Genomic DNA, 18157 nt, shown 5'->3' with positions numbered 1-18157 from the left:
GAGCGTTCACAACTTCCTTGGGCACAACCCATCCAGTGCCTCACTACCCTCAAAAGCAAAGAACTCCTTCCATATATCCAATCTAAACTTCCCCTGTTTAAGTTTCAAGCTGTTACCCCTTGTCCTGTCACTACAGTCCCTAATGAATAGTCCCTCCCCAGCATCCCTGTAGGCCCCCTTCAGATCCTGGAAGCTGCTCTGAGGTCTCCATGCAGCCTTCTCCAGGCTGAACAGCCCCAACTTTCTCAGCCTGTCTCCATACAGGAGGTGCTCCAGTCCCTGATCATCCTCCTGGCCTCCTCTGGACTTGTTCCAACAGTTCCATGTCCTTTTCATGTTGAGCACACCAGAACTGCACACAATGCTCCAAGTGAGGTCTCACAATAGCAGAGTAGAGGGGCAGGATCACCTCCTTTGACCTGCTGGTCACGCTCCTTTTGATACAGCCCAGGATACGGTTGCTTTCTGGGCTGCGAGCACACACTGCAGCCGGCTCATGTTCATTTCCTCATTGACCAACACCCCCAAGTCCTTCTCCTTGGGCTGCTCTGAATCTCTTCTCTGCCCAACCTGTAGCTGTGCCTGGGATTGGGTTGGAAGTGACTTTAAGATTATCCAGTTGCAACTCCCTGCTGTGGGCAGGGACACCTCACACTGAACTGTGTCACCTGAGACCCCATCCAACCTGGCCCAGGGATGGGGCAGCCACAGCTGCTCTGGGCACCCTGTGCCAGCGCCTCAGCACCCTCACAGGGAACAGCTTCTGCCTCAGAGCTCAGCTCAATCTCCCCTCTGGCAGGTTAAAGCCATCAATGCTGCTTCCATCTTCCTCTGCTATACCTGGGAGACTTCTCCATACAACTTGTCATTTGGGAAGGATGCATTCCTGTGGTCCTGCTAAGCACCTGCCTTCTTGCCTCTTATTGCTCTCTACAGTTGTATCATCTGTACCCATGGTGAACCAAGGACAGACCTGTGCCCTTTCTTCTTTGTGATAGATACAAAATGTTATCTCCTGGTAAATCACTGATTTATTTAGCTTCTCTTATCAATCATAATACAGTTGAACTCTGAGCTTTCCATTGCTGGAGTGAGAGTCTGAAGCCCATGAGCAGACTGTGTGCCCTGAACAGTTTCCATCATGGTGTACCAGACTAGAAGTGGTTTCTCAGAGAGGACCACATGGGTGCACTCAGACTGAGCACATGGCCAATGGAAATGCTCCAGCCCAGCTGCAGGCACAGGATGTGCATCCCCCTCTCCCACATGCCACCTGTGTGATCTGGGGACGTGTGCCTGGTCTTGGCTGCAGCCCTGGGCTGTGCTGCAGCATGGGGCTCTCTTCTTGCCAAGGAGCAGCTTCCATTTCCCTAATGAACTGCTACTTATTTTTTCCCAGTTTACCTGCTCTGAGCTTCCTTCGAAGCCTCCTTTGGTTTGATTTGATTTGTTTTCTCTCTCTTTTCATTTGAAGTTTGCCTTGTAAGAATTGATCAGGTTTTGGCCTCCTGGCTCCCTCCCACTCCTCCTCCAGTCTTCAGTGTGAGACTGAGCTAATTCTGAGTCAGATCCATCTCGCTTTAATTATCCAGATGATGTTCCTGACGTGAAATCTTCCCTGACCTGCAGCAGTTGCCTCTGGTTACAGATGTTATACAAGCCTGTGCTTTCCACAGGGAGCCCTGCGCTTCCTAGCCCTCAGGCTGAGCCTGGAGGCTCTTGGAACTCTGTCAGACCCATCTCTTATTCTGGTGGTAAGGACCCTTGTCTGCTGCATAGTCCCTTTGGAGCATCCCTGAGTGCTGGCTGGACCCAAGACCAAACTGACCAACTCCTCCTCAGGAGGACCATCCTATCCTCTGTATCCTCTTCTGCCTGCTCTAGACAGCACCACCCTTCTTGTGTCCATCTGAACACAGCAGACAAGGAACACCCTCACTGCTGTGTCTTCCCTCTTCCTGTGTCTGAGGAGCTCTTTCCAGGCACTGATCACCCACGGACCTTGCATTCAGCTCCCTGTGACAAGGAACCGTGGTGTGATGTTTTAAGGCATGCTTTGTGGCACTGGGAGGTTGTTGTGCAGATGCCATCGTGGCTTTAGCCAAATGACTGCCAGCACAGCACTGCAGTGGCCTGCAGGAGTCACAGGGGGGTGTAGGAGAGGTGACACCCCCTTGCCAAGGCTGCTGCTGATGCTCGTACTGGTGCTTCCTGGGTAACACATCACTGCCCATCCTTACTGAGGCTATCAGCCCTGCTGAGGTCTTGACAGAGGTGAGATTCATGCCTCAGTCTGGAAGTCCTGATTCTCCTCCTCCAGCTCAAAGGCTTCCTGAGCGTAATGGCTCCATGGCACTGCCTTATGGTTTGTTCCTGATTCTCAGAAATATTCAGAGAAATGATGGGTGACATCACAGCACAGAGCCACAGGACCTCAGACTGGTGAGGGCTGAAGGGACCTTAAAGCTTCTCCAGCTCCAACCCCTGCCACGGGCAGGGACCCCTTCCACTGGAGCAGCTGCTCCAAGCCCCTGTGTCCAACCTGGCCTTGAGCACTGCCAGGGATGGGGCAGCCACAGCTTCTCTGGGCACCCTGTGCCAGCGCCTCAGCACCCTCACAGGGAACAGCTTCTGCCTTAGATCTAACCTGAGCTTTCCTTGTTTCAGTTTGAACCCATTACCCCTTGTCCTATCACTGCAGTCCCTGATGGGGAGCCCCTCTCCAGCATCCTTGTAGCCCCCTTCAGACACTGGAAGCTGCTCTGAGCTCTCCATGCAGCTCCTCTTCTCCAGGCTGAGCAGTCTCAGTATCAACACCAGGTGATAGGATAGTTTGTGATGCGTCTCTTTAGGAGAATCATGTTTTTCCAGTGGCTCCATGTGCCTCAGCTGACAATACTGAGTATGTTCTCCATCTCTCTTAGCCTAGAGCCGAACAACTGTAAGCTTTGGACAGTCTTGTTTCCCTTGTATTTACATGTACCCAGTATCTGAAGCAGCCCGTTCACAGATGTGGCAGAATGTTAGTCTAGCTGCCTGGCTGAAGTACCCCTTCAGAATCAAGAGCTCCAGGTGTGGTCCATAGGAGAAAATCAGTGCTCATCTGTGGTGTTGGAAGCATTGGATCTCCTGAATACACATGGTTGGTCTGCAGGCACAGAGGGCATTTGAGATGTGTTTGTCCCAGATCAGCTGTGGAGCTCACCACAGGAGCTCTGTCTGTTGCCTTCAGGAGGTGTTGGGTCTACAGCATAGTCATAGAGTACTGACCCCGGTGACATTGCAGATGAGCTGCAATGGGATGGCAGCACACACTGCTGTGAGCGTATCTAGGCTGGATGCTCATATGGCAGCCAGATGGAGCTGCCATATGTGAGCAGTAGGATTGACCTAGTAGGACTGCCAGATTTCTGGAAATCTAGAACAAATGTGGAACATGCCTGAAGTCAGTGGCTGAGAAAAATGAGACACTTCAACAGGTCCAGCTGCACAGCAGTGCTACAGGGTCAGCTGTGGGGAGGGAAAAGAACCATTCTGTTCTATGGGATAATGGAGAGGGCAAAAATCCTCAATAATTGGAGAATTTGAGGCCTTGGACACTCGCAGCCTTGTCCAGGCTGCCCCAGCCCAGCTCTCTCAGCCTGGCTCCAGAGCAGAGCTGCTCCAGCCCTCACAGCGGCTCCATGGCCTCCTCTGGCCTCACTCCAACAGCTCCAGGTCCCTCTTGTGCTGCTGCCCCAGAGCTGGATCAGGGCTGCAGGGGGGGTCTCACAGAGCACAGCAGAGGGGCAGGATACCCTCCCTGAGCTGCTGCTCACGGTCTGGGGGTGCAGCCCAGCACAGGGGGGTTCTGGGCTCAAGCACACACTGAAGCCAGGTCATGGGGAGCTGCTCCTCACCCAACATCCCCAAGGTTTTCTCCTCGGGCTGCTAACCCTAACCCTCAAACTGTGTTTGTGCTGGGGATTGCTCCAACCTGTGTGCAGGACCTTGGTCATGCTGAATGCCATGAGGTTCACACAGTCCCACCTCTCCAGCCTGTCCAGGTCCCTCTGGATCCCATCCCTTCCCTCCAGCATGTCACTGCACCACACAGCTCCATGTCATCAGCAAACCTGCTGAGGGTGCTCAATCCCACTGTCCATGTCACCAACAAAGATGTTGAGCAGGATCATTCTCAACCCTGACCCCTGAGGAACATCACTCCTCACTGGTCTCCACTTGGACATCAATTTGCCCATCGCAGGTCTTTGGGTGCAGCCGTCCAGACAATTCCTTATCCACTGAGTGGTCCATCCATTGTGAGACAAGGATGTGGTGCGGAACAGTGTCAAATGCTTTGCACAAGTCCAGGTAGATGACATCAGCTGCTCTTCTCTTACCCACCAACGCTGTCACTCTGCTGTAGAAGGGCACCAGTTTGTCAGGTGATTTGTGTAGTGAAGCCACATGCCTGTCACCAGCCGCCTCCTTAGTTGCCACGTGCCTTTTCCATAAGGAGCAAAGAAAGTGGAGGTTGGTTTGATTCAGAAAGTCTTTCATTTCTCAAGCTAGAAAATCCCTTTATCCAGGTCACTTTTTAATGTACCATCAAACCTGTGAACTCCTGCCCCTGAACGTGAGCTCTTTGCCTTCCTCTCTTCTTTCTTCCCACTTTGTGAAGATCTTAATAGCTTTTATGCCAGCTGGATGCTTCCCTTGGTTCAGATGGGCATGGCTGGGAGCGTGTGGCTCTCACCTGGTTGATAAGTGTTGCTACTCTTCTGCCTCCCAGGTTCCTTGGTCTCCCCTTTGAGACCTTTACGAGGTGGTATCTCCAGTGGTGGCAGCCTGTCTGTGGGCTTTGCATGCTGTGGGACCCATCCCTTTCTCATCACAGGGAATGGTGCATTCCCCTGGATACATGAGGTCTGCTGTCTCCGTGGCATCAACAGGATGAGTAGCTTGGGTCTGATGTTAAGATGGCATTCCTATGTAGAGCATCTGGCTCATTGCTTGACATCAGTTCATTTATCTTCTGTGAGGAAGTCAGACTTTATCTTCTGATAGTCACCAATTCCTTTGCTGTATAAGCACTAACATTGCTAGCAGTGGATATTGAAATATTCCTGGAATTTCCATCCTTGAGGCTTCCTTCTTTACCTGTCCCCAAAGGCTGTTGCTTTTAACTTGGAGCTCACTGATACATTCCCTTGTGCAGTCTCTCACAGGGTTCTATGTGCAGCACAGCCAGGTGGGTACAGGAACGCTGCCATGGTGGTTCCATGGGGAAGCACCAGCCAAGGTGACAATACAACACGTGAAACCTTTCCATCTCCTTTGCTTTTTCCAGGTTGGATGAGAAGTGTGACCAGCAGAGCTCTCCTCCCCCAGGGATTTACTGCTGACAGCTTCTCATCCAGTGTGTTTCTTTCCTGGCAGTTGTAATGCTTCCAAGGCAGGGAGAGGGGCATCCTGGAGCATCCATGGTCCCATCTCTGAGCCCACTGTGGGTAGTGGGGGCAATGGTGGGAGATCTGCACCTCCTGCAGCTGGACTGGGGGGCTCTGGGGAGTGTGTACTGGCAGGAGCAGCTCCTCTGCAGCACAGAAACTCACTGTGCATCCTGGGAATCCTTCTCACATCATGCACCTAATGAGCCTCGTAGCTGGTCCTTTGAAGCTGGATTTCACAGGGATGATGAACCATGTGTTAATTGTTCATTTGAGGGACTTTGAAGTTGAAATGCTTTTTCCTATTTCTCCTTTCCACTCTTCTGTCAGTCCAGTCAGATTTGCTTTCAAATGTCCCCAGATGCAGTCATTTGCCCTTTCTTTGCCTGCTGAAAGAATGTGACCTTTGGGAGAGTGAACCTGGCAGATGTACATATGTGTGTAAGGAGAGGTAGAGAAAGATCCTGGTTTGAAACAAGCTTGGGGAAGACAGAGATTTGTACTTGACTTTTCTCTGCTGCTGTGGCCTCATGTGCCAAAGGCAGAGGGAAGGTTTCCTGTTCTCCAGCCATCACCAACTGCTTCCAGCTCCAGCTGAGGAGGTGGAGCACACAGAACCCTCCACATAATCATTGTTGTGCTGAGGATAGTAAGACTATTTCTGCTGATAAAGAATGATAGTAGAGGTGTGTGTGCTGTACTGAGTCACCACGTTAAATATATCCCTTCGTCACAAGTTGGTGGTGGAATGCAAATGAACCTCGTGTTCCTAAAGCTGTTGTGGTGGGAGGGCAGGGAAGCGCTTGGCAGCTGGAGCTGCCAGCACTGCCCTGACTTTGCCAGTGTAGGGAGGGTTTGGTTTCTGTCTCATCCAAGGCTTTCCTCCCAATGCCAGCCCTAGCTTAAAAATGAAAAGGAGGTTTTGATGGTCCCAGCATGGACAGGCAAATCCAAGCTTGTTCTGACACCTTTTCACCCTCTGAGCTGCAACATAGAATCACAGAATGGTTTGGGTTAAAATCATCTAATCCACCCCTGCCATGGGCAGGGACACCTCTTACTCGACCATGCTGCCCAAAGCCCCTGTGTCCAACCTGGCCTTGAGCACTGCCAGGGATGGGGCAGCCACAGCTTCTCTGGGCACCCTGTGCCAGCGCCTCAGCATCCTCACAGGGAACAGCTTCTGCCTTATCTCCAACCTGAACATCCCCTGTTTCAGTCTGAACCCATCACCCCTTGTCCTATGGCTACAGTCCCTAATGAACAGTCCCTCCCCAGCATCCCTGTAGCCCCCTGCAGACACTGGAAGCTGCTCTGAGCTCTCCACACAGCTTCTCTTCTTCAGGCACTTGATTTTCACCCAGCCCAGTTTGATCCAGTTGTTCCTTCTCCCATCAGCTGTGGGTGCTGCTGGGTGGGGGAATGGTCTGGGAGGCTCAGTGGGAACTGGGATTGCTGGGAGGGATGGGGGAAGGGCAGGGGGGGGCTGCAGATTCCAGGGCACTGCATGGAGGGATGCAGTGTTTCCAGTTTGTTTTCCTGAGAGGCAGTCCTGGGTTTCCTGTACTCCCACCCATCTCCCTGTGGTTCTTTCCCATGGTAAAGGAACACTTCACCTTGTTCTGAAAACACTGTTTTACCTTCTCTGGCTGTGATGCAGCTCTGCTTTGGGTTTATTTTTCTTGGATAGATGAGGAATCAACAAAGAGTTCAAGTGGTTTCACCAGTCATGGAATCCCAGCCTGGTTTGGGCTGAAGGGACCTTGCAGCTCATCCAGTTCCAACCCTTGCCATAGGCAGGGATACCTTCCACTAGAGCAGGGTGCTCCAAGCCCCTTCAGGAGAGTGGGTACTCATGTGTTAACCTCCCGTTGTGTTGGCTGCTGGTGTTCTGCAGTTGCTCAGGACATGAGCATCACAGCAGCAGTTCCTGGAGTAAGACAGACCCAGTTTTGCCTTTTTCTGGCAGATCCAGGGTCAGCTTCTTACTTCCCTTGTTCCTTTGAGTTCTGTCCTGTGCAGAGAAGCCAGGGATGGGTGGGGGCAAAGCAGTGTTTAATGTTTGTCTGAAGCACCGTGGCTTTACTGGAGCAAGTGCTGATGTAGCTTTGTGAGTGGAAGCGGGTCCTCGGCCAGCACAGCCTGGGGTGGGCAGGATTTAGTCCTGTGATGGTTCAGGTGGGATGTGCAGGCAGCTCAGCTATGGGCAAGTCACCTTTCCCAGCTAACCAGGACTCACTGAAAGCCTCAGGCCCCAGAGCATCTTGTCAGGACCTGCAGGACTTGAGATGAATTCCTGGCTGGTGTCAGGGTATGAGCACCACGAGGCTCGGAAGGGAAGGGTTCTCTCAAGCTATTGGCCTCTCTTGCTGCACGAGCCATGGCCATATGCTCTCCCTGTGGTGGTGAGGGCGTTTCCACCTCGGCATGACTGACTGGGTGAGCTGAGGCAGAACAATCACTGGCTCTGCATCCCATGGGAAGCAGCTGTTGTTATTCCATATGGCAGAACCTGTGCAGGGCTGGTGCTGCTCGGAGCCGCTCACCTCTCTTCCCTCCTCTCATTGCAGGTGGCCATCATTGCAGGCAACTTTGAACTGGCTGAAATCATCAAAACCCACAAAGAGTCTGATGTTGGTGAGTTTGAGCTTTCTTCTTCCCCCTTTTCTCCCTTTTGAGCCTTGCTGTGGAGCCCAGGACTATGGGACTGTGTGTGGATGGTGGTTTCCTGGTGGGTGGAAGCTGCAGCTTGTGGCAGGACAGAGCTGCTTTCCTCCTGGGGTGTCAGGATCCAGCCTGTTTGTTCAGCCCAGTGCTTGCTGCTGACTGCTGAGAGTGCCAAGATCAAGGATCAGGCAAACATTTAGTCTGGAGTAGCTCTAGAAAGGTCTGCCATAAAATCACTTACATTGGTCTCTGCACCCTTGAGGCCATTTCCTCCTGGAGATCATCTCCTGCTAAAGGTGTTAACTGGGCTGGAGCAAGGAGACATCCTCTGTCTCAGCAGGGATAAAGGTTATAGAGCTGCCCCACACTGAAGCTCCTGTAAGTCAAAGCAGCAAAGCAGCATCCATTCTGTTTGTACTTGCTTCTTTATGGAGGAATATTGTAGGGTTTTCTGGTCAGCCTTTTTCCTTGCAGCATCTCTCCTGCCCTCCCGTGCGGTGGGTGTGTGATGTTCCATGCTAACCTGAGCTTTAGTCAGGTAGAAAACCAGCACTTGTTGAGTTGTCTTGGATTATTCCAGGAATGTATGCAGAGCTCAGTGGGCAGGGGAGGAAGTGGCGCACAGCCTGCTCTCAGCATGTGTGCCTGCACAGCACGTACAGAGCCATTGGGGCAGCAGCTGAGAAAAGGCTCGTGGAGTTTGAAACAGCCACAAAGTATTGATCTTGGTTCTCAGAAGTGGCTGTGAGTGTAACAACCTGGGCCCCAGGACATCCTTCATCGCTTCTTTTCTCAGCACGGCATCGCTGATAGCTACAATCAGCTGCTGAGGAGCTTGGGGAAGATTAAGCACCGGAAAGGACATGGAGAAAAGCCTGAAAATTCCTTAAACTGATGTCAGTGGACAGTGCTTGTAAGAAACCTCCCTGTTAACTCAAGGGACAAGTGACTCTTTGCTATTGGAGCAGGTGACCTCCAAAAGTCCCTTCCAGCCACAGTCTTCCAGGATTGATTCTGGATCTGGCTCAGTGGCTTTGTTGAAATAGAGTAAGGAAAAGGGCAGGGAAGCACAGAGCTCCAGGCAGTTCTTGCTTTGGGAAGGGCCCTTTATGTAAAGTAGGTCAGGTAACCAATGCAAACAGGCAGACCAGCAGGTCCAGGTGGTTTCCACCCAGGGTCAAGGGAGCTGGCAGAGAACTGACCGAGCAAGGAGGAACTGTGTTCTCAAGTTCACTATGAGCTGAGAGGTGCAAGTGTGTGACTGGGAGAGCAGAGCGGTGTTACTGGGTGGAGGCTCTGCTGGATCTGTTCTTTGCTCTAATAGTTCTGTCAGAACGGGTAAAGAAATACTGAAACAGAGAACCTGGTAGGAAAGGAGCACAGGGAGTGCTGGCTAATGGAGAAATGGGAGGAGCAGCTCCCCATGAGCTGGCTTCAGTGTGTGCTTGAGCCCAGAACCCCCCCGTGTGCTGGGGGCACCCCCAGAGCGTGAGCAGCAGCTCAGGGAGGGGATCCTGCCCCTGTGCTGTGCTCTGGGGAGACCTGAGAGCAGCTCCAGTGCCTAAAGGGGCTGCAGGAAAGCTGGAGAGGGGCTTGGGACAAGGGATGTAGGGACAGGCCAAGGGGAATGGCTTGAACCTGCCCAAGAGAGGGGAGACTGAGCTGAGCTCTGAGGCAGAAGCTGTTCCCTGTGAGGGTGCTGAGGCGCTGGCACAGGGTGCCCAGAGAAGCTGTGGCTGCCCCATCCCTGGCAGTGCTCAAGGCCAGGTTGGACACAGGGGCTTGGAGCAGCTGCTCCAGTGGAAGGGGTCCCTGCCCGTGGCAGGGGTTGGAGCTGGAGGAGCTTTAAGGTCCCTTCCAACACAAACCAGTCCAGGATTCTATGAATCTTGTGAAGTTTCCAGTGTCAGGCTGCACTTGTCTGTCTCTCAGACAAGAATTGGTGGCTCCCACCATCAGAACCATTTGGAGAGGACCTGCTGTGTTTAGGCTGATTTGGAGGGATGGTTTGCAGTAGCTTTTGCTCCATTCTGCAGGACAGCCCTTAGCACACAGCTGTACTTCCAGGCTCCTGGGGTGTTTATGTGTTTCTGTCTGGATGCAGAGCACTCTTCTGTGGTGGAGCCGCCTGTCCCTGCCTGCTGTGCTTTGTTGTGCAATGCAGAGCAATGCTAGAGGGTGAGAACTGATTTTTTCAGGTGAAAATGACCCAGAAACTGTGTTCCAGAAGAACCCCTGATGTGCTCCATCTGCTGACAGGCGGCCACTGAGCTCATGGGTCCAGCCAGGACCGATGCAGTTTGAAGTGCAATGCCCAGTGTGGAAGTGGAGGGGGACAGTAACAGTTCTTCACAGCCCATAGGGCTGCAGGACTTCCCATGTGGGCTTTGCTGTGGCTCCCTGTGCTCAGGTCTCCATCCCCTCAGTCAGTGTTGTGTATTTCATCCCAGACACCCGCACTGGAGTCCAAGATTGGAGTTGAAGGCTGCAAATATGGGTGGGAGAACATGTTCTTACAAGTAGAAAACATATGGATACTGGAACTGGGCTGTTAAAGAACCTTCTTGCTCCAGGTTTCACACAGCACAGCCTCAGAGTCCAGTTCTTAGACAATAACTTAATAATTGGGTGGTCCAGGAATAGGAGCATCCTGAGCTGGGCTTTTGTGTCCTCATGTTCCCTGCCCCTGACCATCACACACTGTTCAGTGCCTTGCATGCACCTCTTGGTCCAATGGTGAATGTTTGTCTGTGGTCTCCTCATCCATCATTGGGTTCTTTCCCATCATTGGGTCCTTTTGTTGAGGCTGCCTTAAAGTTTTTCTCATCTGTGTGGTTTGTTGCTCCATGCTAATGGATGGAACTGGTCTCAAGGCCTTGGTTTAGGCCTGAGCCTAAGCACAAGTTGGAAATAAAGTTCACTCTTTATAGGTGGGGATTGCTGGAGCCTTGGCTGCAAGGAGTTAACTTGAGCTTCCCATGCTCAGCAGCTGCTCATGCTAAGCAAGCCCACCCAGTAAAACTAGCTCAGCTAAAGGAATCCAGATAACTCAGCTTAGTTCACAACAGAGCTGGTCCATCCCTTCTGTTTGTTTCCTTATTCTCATGTTTTACAGACCTGCAGACAGAGAGTGCCATGAACAACAACTGCTGCACTTTACTGCTGTGGTTGGACCTGAGAGGTTGTATCCTCATGGCTTAGTGCTGCCAACAGCCTCTGTGCCATATCCTGGTGGATATGCTTGTTGGTCAGTCCCACCTCTGCTGTTGCTCCTATGGGAATGGTTCCTGAGGAGCAGAGGGAAGCCCACACCATTTCCCAAAGCAGCAGGAGGGTCTCCTTGCGTGTGGCTGCAGAGCTCTGGCTCCAAACTCTCCAGCACATTTGGAGATGATCTCAGTTGAGTGCATTTACTGATGATTCCTTGGGGATGTTCCCAGGCCACCTACCCCCTGCTCTAGGAATCTGCAGTACCAAACAGCACAACCAGACTCATGTCTGAACCCTGGGGTCTCCTGCATGGACATTTGCTTGTCCCAGTGGGGTTCAGGTCTTGACTCCATGTCAACATTCATCAGTGAAGTGTGTGACCCAGCGAGGTCACCTGTGCACCACAGGACCCGGTTCTCACCACAGCATTCACAGTGGTGGTACTTGCACATGGTTTTTATCAGCTGGGGCTGTGCCAGCTCCTCAGAGGTTTTCATGAGCCATCCTTTGGGCAAGGTCTCTTAGCCTGCAAGTTTAATGTATTTGTGTCAGAGAACTGGTGGCTTCCTCAGTGGCTGCCTCTGCTTTGTTACCCTGACACAAACGTGTCCTCCTGCTGCCTCTAGAAACACTTCTGCATCCACAGAACAGCCCAGAAGCTTTCTTTGACGTTCCTTACATTCTGCAAAGCACTTGTTTCTCTTTACTGCTTGAGCTCCCTTGGGTGTGTTGTAACCTCACATTGGTTTCAGTTCCTTTCCACAATCACAGAATAAGCACAATCTGCAGCACCCATTGATGTCTTCATTCTGCCCCTCTAGTCCAAACGGGGGTTTTACCCCAGCTGCCTGCTTCTTCATTGTGGGGTTATAACTTGCATTTGTTTGCACATGTTTTACAACCTCCTGATTTTCGTTCATGTTTTCTCTCCCTACATGAAAGTCACTCTGGAGGAACAATATAACAGTAGTTCCATACTGAGAAATCAGCCCTAAGTGTTACATGTACGTAAGAGTGGTTGGGGCTGTCTTCCCCATTTAATATGGTCAGGTCATGATTCACGGTCACTAAGCAACCACCAGCTTCAAGTCAAAGGAATTAATTCATTACCAGTCATAAGGAGCCTCAAACAGTTGCCCCACATGACACAGGACACCCTGTTGTTGGAGGGTGAGCATCTGCAGCTCTGGATGAGATCACTGCTTTTGTTTGCCAGACTGAAGTGCTCCATAACAACACACGTTTCCTTCTGTGTGCTGGCAGGGTGGGGAGTAACCCCCATCCCTCAGTGACCCCATGGTGGTCCTTGCTTTTGGGATGGGTTGGTCTCTTGGCTTGAGACCCCCCAGGCCTGGTGTCCGTGAGCTCTGTATGGGCAGTGTCCCTGGTAGGATCCTTCTCTCTCCTGCTCTGGGTGAATTTCTTTCAAAGTATTTAGGCATAGGAATATGGACTGGACACACAAAGCTCAGGAAACAAGCTGGTTTCCCAACTCCTCATGGGGTGTCCATCCCACATGCACATGGCCTCATTCCCTAGACCCTTCTTTGTGTGAGCTGACACCAGCTTATTAAAGAGCATGATGTACTAGGTAGGTTACCGGAGACTTTGGGCATTTAATTGTCAGTTGTTGCTGAGCAATCTCAGCTTTATGACACTTTATAGCTCAAAGCAAAGAATAAGTTATTTCTCATTAATGAGGGTGTCCTCAGTGTCTCCTTGTCCTTGAGTGCCCTCTTTATCTGAAGCCCATCCCAGGTATGTCCATGTGCTGTGAAGCTGTCAGAAACTGTCTGTGAGAGCTCAGTCTGGGATTGCTCAGCATGGTAAACACCTTACCAATGTTACCAGTCCAATGCTGCTGATTCTTCAAGTTCTTCCCTATAAAGAGGAGAAATCCATCCCAAAGGATTTAAGAGACAGCATTTTGCTTCCTTAGGACACTATGACTTCATATCACTTGTCGCTAAGCTTCAGTAACTTGTTTGTAATGGTCACCATTGATGAAACACAATGCCATTTCAGATCTTTGACCATCCCTATTGCTCTGCTCTGACCTCTTCTGTCTCTACTATGCCTTTTTTGAGGTGGGGATTTCTATAGGGGCACATGGATGGCTGCTTCTGTTCTAGGATTTGTTATGATATCCTATGTGTGAACAGTGTTTTAACTAGTGCCAGGCTCAGAGGGAACTTTTACTTGTAGCTGTGCCGTAGGAGAGCTCAGACAAACATGTGTGACAAGCACAGGTAGAGGCTGTGACATCTCTTCTTTCGAACCTTTCCCCTTGATCCCCTCTTGGAGTCATTTTTGGAATGTGCTTAATGAGATGTTGCAAATCCTTGTGTGGAGCCGTGAGTGTGGTATTGTATAATGGAAACTGTATAATGGAGAGTTTGGTTTCTTTGTGTCTATTTGTGTCCAGTTTCCTGGAATGTGTAACAAATGTGGATGCTCTTATTGAGCTTATTCTATTGATGAGGATACTTAGAAACCCGTGAGCTGCAGTGCCCTCCTTTCTTGTGTGCCTTCTAAAATGAGAGCTTTTTGCTCACTGTTGTCAGACAGAACATTAAGCTGTGTGAGGTTGGGATGAGCAGCTCCTAAGAAAGGGTCTGGTTCTCTGCAGAAAATGAGTGAGCTGGGTTGCATTTGGAGGCAGGAGCTGTTTGGAAGCCGAGTTGAAATCTGGGCTGAGTTATCTCAACCCGCTTGAGCAATGGAGCCCAGCAGCTCCTCACATTGAGGTTTCCCCTCTCTGAAGAGAAGCGGTGCATACACCTAGTGCTCTTGTCAGACGTAGTGCGGAAACTTCTGCACAAGGAATCTTTCCTACAATACAAATGTGACTGTGACTCTGTCACCTTGCTAACCAGAGCACAGAATAGCTTCTGTTTCAGTATTTGCTTAATACAGATGAGGTTGACCAGCTTCTGAACCATTGCAAGGCTTCATGTTGAACACTTTCTGGGGTTTAACGTTAGTTTTAGAAGCGTAGACTGAATTTAGATGCATTTGTCTATAATAAGATTAGGGGTGAACAGACAGCACTGCCACTTTCAGGGGCTGACATACCAGCTGCTTGCCTGCTCACTGCACTGGTCCTGGAGCCCATCCTCATGTGGTTTGTGTCAGGACTCTTGGGCTTGTTCTGGTCTTGCTGCTTTTCAAGGAGCAGTCCTATGTGCTGCAACTCCATTCATGTTTCCCACATGCTTCCTCTTGCATCAGGCTGTGCTGAAGTGTGTTGGGATGATCCTGCCCTAACAAATGCCTGAGATTTTGTTGTGTTGATGCTCTTTCTTGTATGTCACAGAATCACAGAGTGGTTTGGGTTGGAAGGGACCTTAAAGCTCCTCCAGCTGCATGGACAGGGCAGGGACCCCTTCCACTGGAGCAGCTGCTCCAAGCCCCTGTGTCCAACCTGGCCTTGAGCACTGCCAGGGATGGGGCAGCCACAGCTGCTCTGGGCACCCTGTGCCAGCGCCTCACTGCCTTACTCACAAAATATTTCTTATGTCCAATCTAAATCTGCCCATTCTGACCACAGACATTTGTCCAGTGTCACTGCACCAGGCACTCCTTCACCTGTACTTCTGTGGCTCATGATCTGTATTTTTCTATGGCATTGATAAAGTAAACAATATAGATATGACGGTAGCAGGAAGTGATGGACTGGCTGATACTGGGTGTTGTCCCCTCTGTTATTTGCTGTTAACAGTTCATCATTAAAATGTGCTCTGATGACTTGTCCAGTAGCAGCAGGTAACCAGAACATCTCAGGGGCAGCAGTTTCACCAGGCCTATGATGTTAGCAGGTACCTTTGTCAGCAAGATGTGAGCTGTCGAGCCCACCCTGGCTGGTATCAGTTATATTCTCATTCCTTTTCATTAACTGATAAGTGTCCTAGTTCCGTTTTCCCAGCTTTCCCTACAAGTGACATGGATCTGAGCCCTCTGTGGGGTTCGGGATCATCCCCTGCCTTTCCCAAAGCTGCCTCCCCATCCCTGGAGCTGTGGCAGGAGTATCAGCAATATAGGCCAAGACTCCACAAGCTGCATTGCAAATCCTTTTGAGCTTTGCTGCAGTGCACTGGTTCGCTGCGCACCAGTGAGCAGGCACTATGCTGCCCATGGCACTGGGGGCAGTGTTAAATGCTCCAGCTTGCTCTTGGGTGCAGTCTTTGCCAGTACAGGGGTGTGGGGATTGGTTCCAAAGACAGGTCAGAAACCCTCTTTGAATGGTTATAATCTCCTGTTGTTGTGCCATCTGTAAGTCTGACCAGTTAGGGGTTTTCTTTGGGGGATGTAGCAAGAGCCTGACAGTGTGAGCAGTTACTTGTGTGCTGCCTGTGACAAGGTGAAACAAGAATGAGAAATGCACCAGACTCCTGCCAGCAGAACTGTCCAGGGCTGAGATGCACCAGGGTGATGGGTGTTATCTGGAAAGAAAGGCTGAATGAACTTCTCCTGTCATAACATCACTCACAGGTGAATTGCCAGCACATGTCAGGAGTGCTCGGAGGGGAAAACTAGCGAGTTTAACTCACATGGATTTTAGGTTTCAGTTGAAGGTTTACAAATGCAGAGTAAGATGTGTTTCCAGCTGTGAAGGGCTGGTGCTGAGCAGGAGGATGGGAAAGCTGCGTTCAGGTGGAGTGAGGAGGGGCAGCCCTGGTTTGGGGGCTGAGAGGTTCTGGGCTGCCTCATCATGGTGCTTTCCATAGAATCACAGTATCCCAGACTGGTTTGGGTTGGAAGGGACCTTAAAGCTCCTCCAGCTCCAACCCCTGCCACGGGCAGGGACCCCTTCCACTGGAGCAGCTGCTCCAAGCCCCTGTGTCCAACCTGGCCTTGAGCACTGCCAGGGATGGGGCAGCCACAGCTTCTCTGGGCACCCTGTGCCTCAGCACCCTCAGTAAGATAGCGAGGAGGTATCTTGGAGTATCCTCTGGGACAAGGGCGAGTGGCCTGGGATGATGCACTGCCCGAGGGGAGATGCTCTGCACCTTCCCCAGTTTGCTTTGTGATTTTCCACTATTAAAATGTAAATGTGGCCTCAGCCTGGAGCTGTGCAGACATTTGCACTCTGCCAGCTTCGTGCAGACATTTGCACTCTGCCAGCTTCGGCTCTTCCACATGAATATTTAACATCGCACCAGCACAGCTAAATAACCTCCGAGTGTTGATTACACTTGGGTTCGTTAGGCAGCAGCTTGGGGTTGTTCGGACCATGCTTCCGGCTCTGCCTGCCTGTGCAGTGCGGTGGTGCCGGCATCTCCTTGTGGAGCCCGGGCTGTGTCCTGCTCCCAGCACACCTGAGCGGTGCCCTGGCACTGGGATGGATGTGCTGTCCCTCTGTGAGGGCACAGGGCAGCAGTGGGAGCTGTGGCTGAGCCAGGCTGGCTGGGGCAGCGGTGCTGCTCCGAGCAGCGCTGTCATGGAAACAGCACTGATTCATTCTGCTGGAGAGCTGCAGTAAACACACTTTGATTAAACTCTGGAGAAGGTGCAGGAAGAGCCTACAGAGCCGATGGGAACAGCACAAAGTTGTTCGGTTATTGCTCTGCCTCCCTTCCCCACTGCGGATGCTGCATCTGGGGGAACCTTGGTCAGAATTGGCTGCAGCAGCCCGAACCTGTCCTGATTCTGGCACCTGGTGGCTGGAGCTCAGGCACAGCATTCAGCACCATTACTGCTATTACTTTGAGGCAGGTTGAGGTGCTGGTTGTGCAGCCACAGGCTGAAGCATGGCTTGGGATTCACACTGTCATTGAACACCTCAATGTGCCGGAGCAGCCTGAGCCTCCCAAAGGGGAGGTCACCTGCAAGCCAGGGCAGATCACTGTGCCCAGTACAAACTGGTGTCACCAGCAGATTCATAGAACTTCCTCTCACACTGGCTGCATGGCAGAGCTTCCAGACTCACTGAACCCAAGTCTGTGCTTAGATGAGGGCTTTGGAGAAGCTCTGGGTGTCTGGGGAGACAAGTCCCATGTTGCTTATGAGCAGTAGCTTCCCTCTGAAGCTCTCTCATCGGTGTTCCTGGTGAGAGGCAGGCTTTCCTGGGTGTCTGCTGTCGTTTGTACCTGTCTAACCTCTGTGCAGAAACATTTGATGTCGGTCCAGTTGTCTTCCTAGCTGTACAGTGGCCCTGAAATGGGCCCCAAGTTGGTCTGGCTGCCGGAAGCCAAGCACTGAGTGGGGGCAGATGAAGCTTCCATCACCCCTGTTCTGCTCTGAGGCTCCCAAGCTCTCCTGTGGCTCCCTGCCTGTAATCCCACAGTGACACATGAAATGTGCTGCTGGGTCCCACCTCACATACAGTTACTGTGCACTGGGGCCAAGCTGCACCTACACACATAATGCAGGTATGTCCTGTCAAGAGACCACCTTTGCAGCTGTAACACTGTCCTCTTCATATGCTCCTGGAGCTAAATGCTCTGGAAACTTTGGCTTTACAACCTGTGTGTGACCTGGACACCTGTAAATGCTGTGTAGTGCTTCAGGGACTCTTACACTTGATCTTATGATAAATGGGTTAGTGATGAGCAGAGTGTTTCTTGGCTGTTTCCTCCTGTCCCTCTGCTCTTCCTCTCTGGTGTGAATTGGAGGCAGAAGTTGTGTTTTCCTTAGTTCCTAAGCTGGATGCTATGATTTTGATGTTGGGAAGGAGCACTTTGAAAGTGATAGGTGATAGCTGCTCTTGTGGAGTGTGGAAATGGGTGACCAGGTGATTTATTTGACAGGCTTGACAGGATTCTTTTGTCAGCTCGGTAAAAGCAGCTCCCCAGGAGGGTGATTTTACTGTAAGTTTCATCTGATCAGTCTTACATATAGTTACAATG

The 18157-nt window shown here is 51.3% G+C and overlaps 1 protein-coding gene across 1 annotated transcript in view; it reads left to right on the top strand.

Moving 5' to 3' along the window:
• The window catches only part of SHANK3 (SH3 and multiple ankyrin repeat domains 3), a 288859-nt gene that overhangs the window by 54135 nt on the left and 216567 nt on the right, over positions 1 to 18157 (top strand). The window contains exon 9 of the mRNA XM_034063065.1: positions 8003 to 8069. Coding sequence (XP_033918956.1) covers positions 8003 to 8069 — 67 coding nt within the window. The remainder of the gene's footprint in view (positions 1 to 8002; positions 8070 to 18157) is intronic.

The sequence above is a fragment of the Melopsittacus undulatus genome, chromosome 5 (assembly GCF_012275295.1).
Source record: "Melopsittacus undulatus isolate bMelUnd1 chromosome 5, bMelUnd1.mat.Z, whole genome shotgun sequence".
NCBI classification, from domain to species: Eukaryota; Metazoa; Chordata; class Aves; order Psittaciformes; family Psittaculidae; genus Melopsittacus; species Melopsittacus undulatus.
Note: the sequence above shows the minus strand (reverse complement) of the source record. Positions and strands in the feature narration are given on the sequence as shown.